We start from the raw sequence: 10,438 nt of genomic DNA on the forward strand, positions 1-10,438 counted from the left end.
TGTCAACGGATAGATATAAGCGCTCTTTTGGAAGAACTGCTGAGAAAATCCAGGAGAAGGTTAGAAATGATTCCAAGTCTTCATTCAATCCACCAGATTATCTTCTGGTTGGGAATCATTTTCATCAAGTGATTGTTTGAAATTCATTCATTTGAAGTTCATTGAATTTTAGTGCCACTCCCAAGACAATGCTTAAGGCTATGAAACATTCTACTCTATCAGCAGAAACCTTCATGAAAATTGATTTTGCCTATTATTAAATCAGCTTTAGTTAGACTCATGACTGCATTATGCACTTTGCCCATCAGTAAAATTAGGGCCCAAGCCTTGCACCAAGTGTTTAGTAGCCTAAGGAGTGCTTCCAAGTGTTTGAGTAATAAGGAGTGGTTACTGTCTGGTCTGGAGGACCATGTGACTTCAGCGTTTGTTTAGTGGGCTCGGGGTGATAAGTGTCTGCACTGAGTATACATCTGACATTTTGTGGACCAACAACAAGTCATTGTCACTGACACTAGAAGACCATTAGTATCCAAGACCTTGCGCAGATCACAGGCTCCATCGGCACTATTCTGTTTTTTAGTTTTAAAACAAATTATATATTATATACAGTATTGCAGGCTATTTATTATAGTGAACATTTTCAAATGATTTGCTTGAGGAGCTCAGAAACATCGGTGTAGTCTAGATGACAGGCGTAATCCACAGAGGAGAATAGTAGGTGACCTGAAAAGGTCACAATGTAAAAATCAGTGAAGTCCTCCAGTTGGAAATCTCTCTTAATGCTGTGAATGTCTCTGTTGTGTTAGGGCTATTTGCATGCATTGTGAATTTAGTGAATTTGCATGAAACATGTTGTTGCATGTGCTGTAGGCAGTATGTGTTGTTAAATTGATGTTCTCTGTATCGGCATTTGTCTTAATTTGGAAGTGTAGTGACCTTTTAGGCCACTGTAGAATACAACACGCTAGAATTCTTTTTCTCTATTTATCACAAGTGAATCATGTTACTCTGATACAACTATGTATACAACAACAGATATCATCTGTCTGGGCATTTCTTATCTTCTTCTCTTATTTCTGTCTTACATTGCACACATTGTGTGTGCAAGATGTCCAGATACTCGTTGATTTTCATTATTTTCGACTTATGTATCTCAGAAAGGTATAATGCTCTAACCTGTTAGCTACGGCACCGAAATGAAAATCAAACACAGCCAAAGCACCGACACAACACGGGCAGTGTGAAACAGGTCTGTGTGTGTGTGTGTGTGTGTGTGTGTGTGTGTGTGTGTGTGTGCGAAAAATCACCACACACTGGTGTATCTTGCTGATTATTTTATTGGCATGAAGCCATGAACAGTTCATTGATATATTAGTGATGTGGGCAGTGGCAATTCTTGACATTTTTAACGAGGGTGGCCCTAGTGGGGCACTGATTTACTTCAAGGATGGCATATAAACAGAAACAGGCTCAAGCTGTTAAATTAGCACACATACATTAAGACCATGCATGCGCCCAACATCATACTCATAAATTGAAGGACAAAGAAGGACAAAGACATCTCACATCAAATTTCTTTGTATTTGGATAAAATGCAAATACAAATAAACAAACATTATTTAAGTTAATTATTTAAATTGTTTATCACTGGGTTATGCTGTACTAAAACAAATTCCATATATGGACATTCAAATATATTTTATTCTATTCTATTAAATGAAGATATAGAAAGATACCCCTCCAAGACATTTTTCCCCACAATAATTTACGCCATCCGTTTTTGTAGCTGTCAAAATAATCGAACCTGCTTTTTTGTCTGCAGCTGGCTAAGAGCTTCACAAAGTCATCCAAAATCAAATGCAAATCAATAGCAAACACTTCTAAGCTAAATACTAAAAAAAAAATACGAAACAGGAATGAAATAAACACCAATTGTAGACTACCTCTAAAACATTGACTAATGTCTTTTAAAACAGGCTTGGTTAATCCAGCCATCTAGTGAGGTAGTCTATGGAATATATGGCATATACATTCATATACAGACCCTATAGGCCCAATCCCATTTCTAATTCCTCCTTCTTACACAGATTGCACCTCAATGAAAGCTACTTTGTCTAACAACAACCTACATCTACATCTGTCCATTTTTAGCTCTGAGCAAAAAAAGGATTAAAAAAAAATGAGGCTATTTAGGCAAAAGTGGAACGTGTGAAATGCTTCATTTGCCAGTGGTTCTTAACTGGTCTGGCATTGAAGCCCACAATTTCACAATTTCACAAACACATGACCCAGCAATTTACTGCACACCACTGGGGTTTCTGTAAATCCATAGCCCACTTCAAATATTCAGGGTAGCATAGGCTACTTGTGTTAACTGCTAAAACTATTCATTGCAATGACTGACATAGGTTACGAATAAAGTTTATCAAAATAAAGGTCCAATATTTTGTGATAAGTTGTGATAAGATATTTCGATGCCGATTATAAACCACAAGCTCTGTGAGTGACCCACCCAGAACGGTTCCGCAACCCACTTTTGGGTCCCAACCCAGTTAAGAAACACTGGCCTAACCTCAAGACTCAAGAAAGGCTGCACAGGGTCATCGTTCTTACATATATACAGTATATGTGTGTGTGTGTGTGTGTGTGTGTGTGTGTGTGTGTGTGTGTGTCTGTGTGTGTGTGTGTGTGTGTGTGTGTGTGTGTGTGTGTGTGTGTGTGTGTGTGTGTGTGTGTGTGTGTGTGTGTGTGTGTGTGTGTGTATGTGTGTGTGCTGATAAAAAAAACATTAAAGCATTCTAAAGCTATAACAAAATCCATTTCCCAGAGCCTATGTTCGACGGAGCACTACAGGTCTCTTTTAGAAATTCCATCCATTTCAGTTGTGTCTGAGGTGTTGGGAAATGTGTTTGCACTGTGTGTTTTGGGCTACTTCTCACCTCCCCCTCACCTGCCCTCCCCCACCTAAAGCGTCCTCCCAGGAGGCCCAGGTTGTTTGGGGGGAGGGTATTTGTTCCCGGGTGGCCCATCAAGCTTTCCCTAATTGCAGGGGAGGACACCCATCGATCAGCCTATTATCATCCTAATGGGACCCTTTTACCTTCCAGCCTCATCAACTGATAACACACAGAATGTCTGCATTCCCCATCTCACATTAAAACCATGTTATTCTAATGGATTTTAAAGGTATACAGCAATGTTACGTTCTTCAATGTATGTGGCACACAGTATTCCGATATACTGCACAGCAGTTCCAACTGTAGTTCTACTTAGATACATTTGGAATTCTAATGAAAAATAAAATATATACTGTATATAACCGTTTATCCTGAAGTTCTTTCAACCATCAAAATGGACTGCTTAGACATGGGAGTAGCCTAGTGTTCCTGTGAGTGAATTTTTTTATTCAATTTCTCACTCAATCATTGACATTTACCACTTACATACAAACACAAACACACACACACACACACACACACACACACACACACACACACACACACACACACACACACACACCGTCACCCAGACATCTCATACACACACACACACACACACACACACACACACACACAGAGAAAGAGGTGAACCCGAGCAGCTGGGTAGGTCTGATCATGTCATCATGTTATTAACAGAGATTAGCACTGGCACAAAGACAGTAAATTGCTATTGTCTAAGGGCCTGGGCATTAGCATTTAGCAAACAATACTAGCTCTACAGGGGTTGTGATGCTAATTTGGAAAGCCTGTCTTGCTGCTATTTAACTTGCAAATAATTGACTTTAACTAGCTGCTATAGGATTAGGTTTGGGACAGTCTGCTCAGGAGGTACATTCCTTGCAGCCTACTGTTATGTGGGCAGATTTAGAAGTCCTAAACCTAGGGTGAAGTTGCATTCCCAAAGGTAAGGTTCAGTTTAAGGTCAGTCTATTGGGGAAATTCTGTAAGGAGATTAGTTCTCATTGTGTGCAGCAACAGGTATTTAATTTCACCATTGTCTCTTCAGGACATTCACATAAAATATGAGAAAGGTATTGCCAGTTGTTGATGGGCACATGCTATTCTCTGACTGTTGTCACAGCAATGTAATTACAGATCATAATTGTGTGCACTTTACTGGGGAGAGCTTGGATATACCATATCATGATATTAGCCTACTTGACTGGCGGAGGGATAACAATCACGCTTGAAGGCACTTTACGCATGGGATATGACGACTTGTTGTGTTTGACGACTCAACACCGTTGTGTGGAGTAAATGATTTTGACACTATATAATGCAATAGTCTTATTTTCTCATTCGTTGAGCAAACAAGGATTTGTCTGCCACTCGCTCAGCCACACCTACCTTTTCAGTTTTCATGCAAAGTGGAGTCTGGAGTTGGAGGGGGCGTCAGGCACGCGGAGGCGGTCGCTGCACGGGTGGGTGGGTGTGGGGATAAATAGGCCTCCAGTGCCTGTCGTTTGGGACCATAAATCAAACAGGACGCATTTGGATTGACTGAGGATAACTCTGGAACTCTGCTTCTCCGTTTCACCAAACTTGAAGACTACCTTTAACGGAATTACCACTCTGCAGATAACAGCATGGCTAAATCAGTGACTTGCGCTCTATTGATCATGTTTTTGGACATTTCTCTACCGTTGGCTGTGGAGGCAGCCGGGGAGTATTGTCACGGCTGGTCGGACTCGTACAACACCTGGCACCGGGGCTTTCAGTGCCCCGAGAAATACGACGGTGAGGAAGCGCGCTACTGCTGCGGGACCTGCAGTCTTCGATATTGCTGCACATCCGTCGAGGCCCGTCTTGATCAGAGCACCTGTGATCCAGACGACCTCAGCGATGGCAAAGTCAGGACGATGACTTCAAATGGTAAGGCGTCTAACAAACCTAGAAACTCAAAAATTACATTCAATCGTTCATCGAAATTATGTAGTTTTTAGTAGTTATTATGTAGAAACATTATGCCGTCCTAACCTTTGACCTCAGCTCTGTAATTTCATTAAAAGGTGCCCTTTCCTAATGATCATTTTCTCTCCAACAGTGCCCACGTATCTGCCGTTTGTGATTGTGGTGAGTGCATTCCTGTCCTTTGTGCTGGTCGGGACCGTGGTGTCTGTGTGTTGCTGCCACTGCCTGAAGCCCAAGAGTGCAGAGCGCCACAGCGGGCTCATGCCTACGCAGACCAGTCTCCTGGAACCAGGAGGGGCCGCCGCAGACAGCCTGACGCCGTCCAGAGACTCCAGCTCCAGCGCCAGCTCTGCGGGCAGGTCCACTGGCATGACCCGGCCGCCCGGGTCAGACGTTACCATGAACATCTACGGGCCCATGGGGACTATGTACCCTACGATGGGGGTGCAGCCGCCACAGCACTTCCCCTCTCCAACCCACATGCCCGCGCAGTTCTACCAGCCGTACCTGAACTACAGTGTGCCTCCAGAGCACACCATGATGACCGCTCCAGCCTTCCTGGACAGTCACTCTGTTTACAGGCAGCCCCACGGACAGACATTTCATCAGGCCCCCATGCACACAGAGCCCATCTGCCCTGTACTTACTATTTGAGGACTAATTTTGGACACTTACGTCAGCTGCCTTGTGACTAAAAAAGTATAAATCTGTAATTGTGCCCACAGTTTAGCCTTAATGATTTTTACTGTGGCTGTTGCATTCTGTCCTCTGTGAGGTTCACTGCAATTGTTACATGCTGAGGTTACAAACAGTTTAGTTTAATTGTTGTTCTAAGTGTCCAGTAATGTTTCACTGGTTGGCTGTTATAACTGTGTTATTCTGAGCAAGCATGACCTTTTGAACTTTACTTCTGAATAGAAGAGACACCATGACCATTTCTGTGAAATGATTTAAGTGTACATTAGACATACAAATAAAGCCTGTTATTTATGTTTGATCTAATGTCATGCCTCTTTTTCTCTTCTGAAACACAAATCAATAATTGCCAATGAAGGACTGTGTCCTGTTATTTCTGTGTTACAATCAAGACAGTAAAATGTGGGCACCAGAAGTGTGAATGTGAAAAGTTGAGTTGGGGGTTGGGGACTGAACAGCGGGGTGGGTCAGCACAATAGACTGGCTCAACTATCTCCCAACTGCCCCATTGGGGTCTGAATAAGAACAGGTAAGGAGAGAGAGAGAGGAGACAGATTATCTACTTGACACCAGGGGCATGGGTGGTCTATGTGTCCAGGGCCGGGGGAGAGCCTAACAGCCCAGTGGGAGATTAACTAGATGCGCAAGAGCTAATTAACGCTCTCAAACTGAACCAACAGACCCAACTCAAACCAAATCAAGCCTTGGCTGACTCAGATTATTTAGATCATGAGGAAATCCTGAGTTTTCCTGTATGGTTGACATAAATAGAAATGAAGCTGTTAGTTATTGGTAAAAAAAAAGGTGCAGGATGCAGGCAGCATCATATGTAATAGTCCAACCAGGAGGAAAGAGTTCCCCCTGCTGGCCAAAACACCTGTATGCACAGAGACAAATCGGGACTACCGTACTTGTCAGAGTTTGAGTTTGTACCAGTGTTGATGATACCTTTTAGTGTTTATTCCATTTCTCTTGGTTATGATATGTCTTAATGTAAAATCTTTCTCTAGATGTCTTAAGTTTCTTCGCCACAAAGGTGATCATATCAACTGACTTTACAACAAAGAATAAAACAGAGGCAATTTTCCACAGTAAATAGGCAATTGTTTCATTTATTTGAGAGCACTCAACCACAATTCTATGCTGAGGAAAAAGTAACTCTTCACAAGTGTTGAGGTATGCATATTATCAATACTGACCATTCGGTAATTTAAGACAGATTATGGTGCACATTAAAAGCCAACAAAAGAGAAAAATAATGACATCAGAAGTGCAGAAACAAAAGCATGAACGATTTGTGACTGAAGAAGTAATATGAACACAATACATAACCCAAGAATAAAGTCATGCCACTCTTGGGATTGCAACTGGCCTTGGCATTTGTTCTGCATTTGTCTTTTATAACATTTTCTTGGCCAGAGAGCTTGTAAACAAAATTATAATAGCACTTTTATGTTTCAAAATGTAAGTTCATAGTGTTATACACAAGAGTAAAGCTGTCTGTGGCTCGTGTGAGCTTTAGACTGAACAATACTAAGCATAATTAGAAAAGGAGTTAAGGCTGAGTATCCCTCCCATATAATGAACACTAACACTAAGTAAAATGTTACTCAGGGCATTCTCAAAAAGCTTTAAATGCTACTGTATTATCTCGGAAGCTACCAAACCTATCAAAACATGTTACAACAATATTAATATGTGGAATACTCCCTTTCTGAGCACAAACCAAATACAAGTGTTCTTTGTAAATTTCAAGTAACTTGATCCCAGTAAATGTCTGCAGTATTTAACTATAGATTTACAAAGGTAACATTTTCATTCAGAATTAGTGTTTATACATGGTCAAATAATGTAAAAAAAAAAAAAAATCTGGGTCCATCTCCTGAAATTTCAACGCATAATGATAAAACAAAGCTTTCCTCATCCTTTCAATCTCTGAAAAACAAAACATGCCAATTCCATTGTGTACTGTATGTTTACATCATTTTCTATTGGTACATCATCATAGTTAAAAGTTTGTTTGGTGTGTTGCTGACGGCAACCTACATGGAGAGCAAAGACGAGACACAATGTAAACTCTCACTCGTCGGGTTTCCTCTTAGGCTTCTTGGGGTTTCGTGAGCGACTCTTTGCTTTACATAGAGGGCAGATTGGGGCGTTGCGGTGAATTTGCTGATGACAGGAGAGACACGCCTGGGGAAGATAACAATGGACAAGCTAAGACATATGAGCCAGTACAACTAACAGAAATAAATGTAATAATGAGTCAATAATGAGTCTTGAATTTCCCCTTGGGGATCAATAAAGTATCTATCTATCTATCTATCTATCTATCTATTACGCTGGAAGTAAAAGATAGGGGGGAGGACCACCCATCGTGGTGATGGGAAACATTAGTGATGTCTTTGAAATGTACTGCTGTTAAATGAATAAATCCTTGCACATCTGGCATAATATTATGACCATCACCATGCGGGAAGGAAAGACCAGCCATGGAACACACAATTAATATTTGTAATGTATATCATGCAATCATGTAAACATGGTGTACCTTCATGGGTGGCGGCTGCTGTCTAAATGTGGCCTGCTGTCTGGAATCTTGTTTCCTGGAGACCTGAAGCTGTTGTGCTGCTGCAGCAGCTGCTGCCAAGGATTCTGGGATAGGTGGATCCTGAGGCTCAGTCTGCCACTCTGCCTTTTGTTTTTCAAAGTAGCTAAAACAACACAAAGTTGTCAGAAATGAATAAATAAATACATAAATAAAAAAACATTTATGACAAAAAAACCCCCATTTATGACAAAAATATATATATAAAAAAAAAAAAAATGTGACAAAAAATTCAACTCACTCCAGGGACAACTTGTCCTCTTCTTCAGTGAGGTCTGGAAGTCTGTGTAAACCGAGCGTCTTCCTCAGAGCGTCAACATGTTCTTTCAGAGGCTTATATTCATCATGGAGTCGGCGAGTCGATTCCAGCACCTTGTTCAGGTCATTTTCAGATTGCTTTATTGTGTTCTCCATCTAGAGACAATAAGCCTCAGTAAACTCAAACATGCAAATGCATTGATTGTGATTCTCAGCAATGCACTGCACAGTTGAAGCATGAACCTCTGGAACTGATGATTAGCATAGCAACACATTATACTGTCTATCCATTGCACCCTGAAATGGAGAGACGGGGGACTACACTATTGTCGTTAAGTTTTATAATTATGCAGAGAACACTAGCTCAGAAAATACCAAACCAACACACTCATACAACTCCTATCCCTTGACCTATAGTCCCGCTGCCAATATAATATGAAAATGTTCACATTTGTGTGATTGAGCTGTGTAACTTAAAGATCTTACCACGTTAATATCTGCATGGATGAGCCTGAGTTCCTCAACATGGGCCATCTTCTCCTGCAGCAAAAGCTCCATCTCTTGCTTATACTCCTTTAGATGTTTCTCCTCGGATTCCAACGCCTCAAATTCAATCTTCAATCGAGACCTGAGTTTCTCCATCTGTACAGTCTTATTTCTGAAAACACAATAAATGAGTCACAAACCGGAACTTCCCTGTAAAGTGTTACACAGGTGAGTCCGTTCCATTGGACTTGTTATGATCATGTAGATACAATGTAACAGTTCAATGTAACAAAGAGAGCTGTAAGGAGGATATTCAGCCCCTCTTTCAACTCCGGTGCTTCAGTATACTTACGCTGCACAGTGGCAAGCAAATTGCGCATTCTTGCACAGAGTAAATAACAGTTATTGCCTACCACATCACAATGGTTAAACTAATTTCCATGAAACCCATAAAGCTAGCTAATTTGCTATCTACAAAAATGGTGATCAACAGACACGATCGCATATTTAAGACAACAATGTCAAAGTTAAACTACGAATAGGAGTTCATTTGTGAAAATATCGAGCAAAAGCCACATATGGCCAGTAATTATTAGCCGGGATTTAAAGATAAGTGGACATGCTAATGGTTAGCAGTGTGGGGTTATTGATGGTAGACAGAATACATCTGGGTATCTCACACATTCACGAGAATGACAACTCAAGGCCAAGACTATGCTTTTGGACTTACTTGAACACGAAGCCATTTACCAGATGCAAATATTGATCTCAATTAATATTAAATCGGTTCACGTTAGGTGTGAGTACAATGGCAAGCTAGCTAACTTGTCAGCTAGCCATCTCTTAGCCAGATGTGAAATCAAAGTTCGATAAAGTTTCTAAAGTAACGTGACAGAATATTTGAAAACGTGATGTTATTACCTTATTTCTTTTATATTTTCTAGTTTACACATAATATCTTGCTCGTCTGCCATGACTGTAGTTGTCGCAGGCCGGAATGTTGTTAGCTGGTGAAGCACAGGGAGTACAGATTTCCAAGTCCAATGAGATAATGGCTAGCACCCAGCTGTGGCAGGCAAGTGGAAAACGCCAATGTCACACCTCGCGGGCCCAGCAGGCGTTCGCCCGCACCAGCTCCCATTATCGGTGCATCTCACGTGTTGTTTCGAAAGCCAAAAGTGATACTTTTTTGCACAGGTTGCAAGCACAGCAGAGATAAAATTCCTCGTCACACTGCCTCTTTTTTTGTAGAGGTATCTCTGCGCGCATGCCTGTGTGTGTGTGTGTGTGTGTGTGTGTGTGTGTGTGTGTGTGAGAGAGAGAGAGAGAGAGAGAGAGAGAGAGAGAGAGAGAGGGGGGGTGCTATTGATATTGGATGTGGATCCTTTGCGGATGTTGGAACACCCATAGGTACTTGGTGAACCAGAATATTTTCCTCATAGACGGGCCCCGGGGAACCTATTGTTTTACCATGCGTTCA

The 10,438-nt window shown here is 41.4% G+C and overlaps 2 protein-coding genes across 2 annotated transcripts; one reads left to right on the plus strand and one right to left on the minus strand.

Moving 5' to 3' along the window:
* Positions 1-4,558: 4,558 nt before the first annotated feature.
* Positions 4,559-5,850, plus strand: shisa2a (shisa family member 2a). Its single transcript, XM_062535535.1, has 2 exons — positions 4,559-4,871; positions 5,044-5,850. Exons 1-2 carry the CDS (start codon positions 4,586-4,588, stop codon positions 5,562-5,564), a joined length of 807 nt encoding a protein of 268 aa, XP_062391519.1. The 5' UTR covers positions 4,559-4,585; the 3' UTR covers positions 5,565-5,850.
* An 838-nt stretch (positions 5,851-6,688) lies between these two features.
* zc4h2 (zinc finger, C4H2 domain containing) lies at positions 6,689-10,198 on the minus strand. The gene is made up of 5 exons (XM_062535536.1): positions 9,880-10,198; positions 8,959-9,130; positions 8,456-8,628; positions 8,158-8,320; positions 6,689-7,799 (listed from the first exon to the last, which is right to left on the minus strand). Exons 1-5 carry the CDS (start codon positions 9,930-9,932, stop codon positions 7,686-7,688), a joined length of 675 nt encoding a protein of 224 aa, XP_062391520.1. The 5' UTR covers positions 9,933-10,198; the 3' UTR covers positions 6,689-7,685.
* Between the last annotated feature and the right edge of the window lie 240 nt (positions 10,199-10,438).

This window comes from Sardina pilchardus, chromosome 5 (assembly GCF_963854185.1).
Source record: "Sardina pilchardus chromosome 5, fSarPil1.1, whole genome shotgun sequence".
In the NCBI taxonomy this organism is placed as follows: Eukaryota; Metazoa; Chordata; class Actinopteri; order Clupeiformes; family Clupeidae; genus Sardina; species Sardina pilchardus.

Bases quoted from the DNA above. Each gene is read 5' to 3' on its own strand.
- zc4h2 (XM_062535536.1), bottom strand. From the start codon at position 9,932: ATGGCAGACGAGCAAGATATTATGTGTAAACTAGAAAATATAAAAGAA. The intron at 8,629-8,958 runs GTAAGATCTTTA...TATTGTCTCTAG, and splicing joins TCCATGCAGATATTAACGTG to ATGGAGAACACAATAAAGCA. The intron at 8,321-8,455 runs GTGAGTTGAATT...GTGTTGTTTTAG, and splicing joins GAGGACAAGTTGTCCCTGGA to CTACTTTGAAAAACAAAAGG.
- shisa2a (XM_062535535.1), top strand. From the start codon at position 4,586: ATGGCTAAATCAGTGACTTGCGCTCTATTGATCATGTTTTTGGACATT. The intron at 4,872-5,043 runs GTAAGGCGTCTA...TCTCTCCAACAG, and splicing joins CAGGACGATGACTTCAAATG to TGCCCACGTATCTGCCGTTT.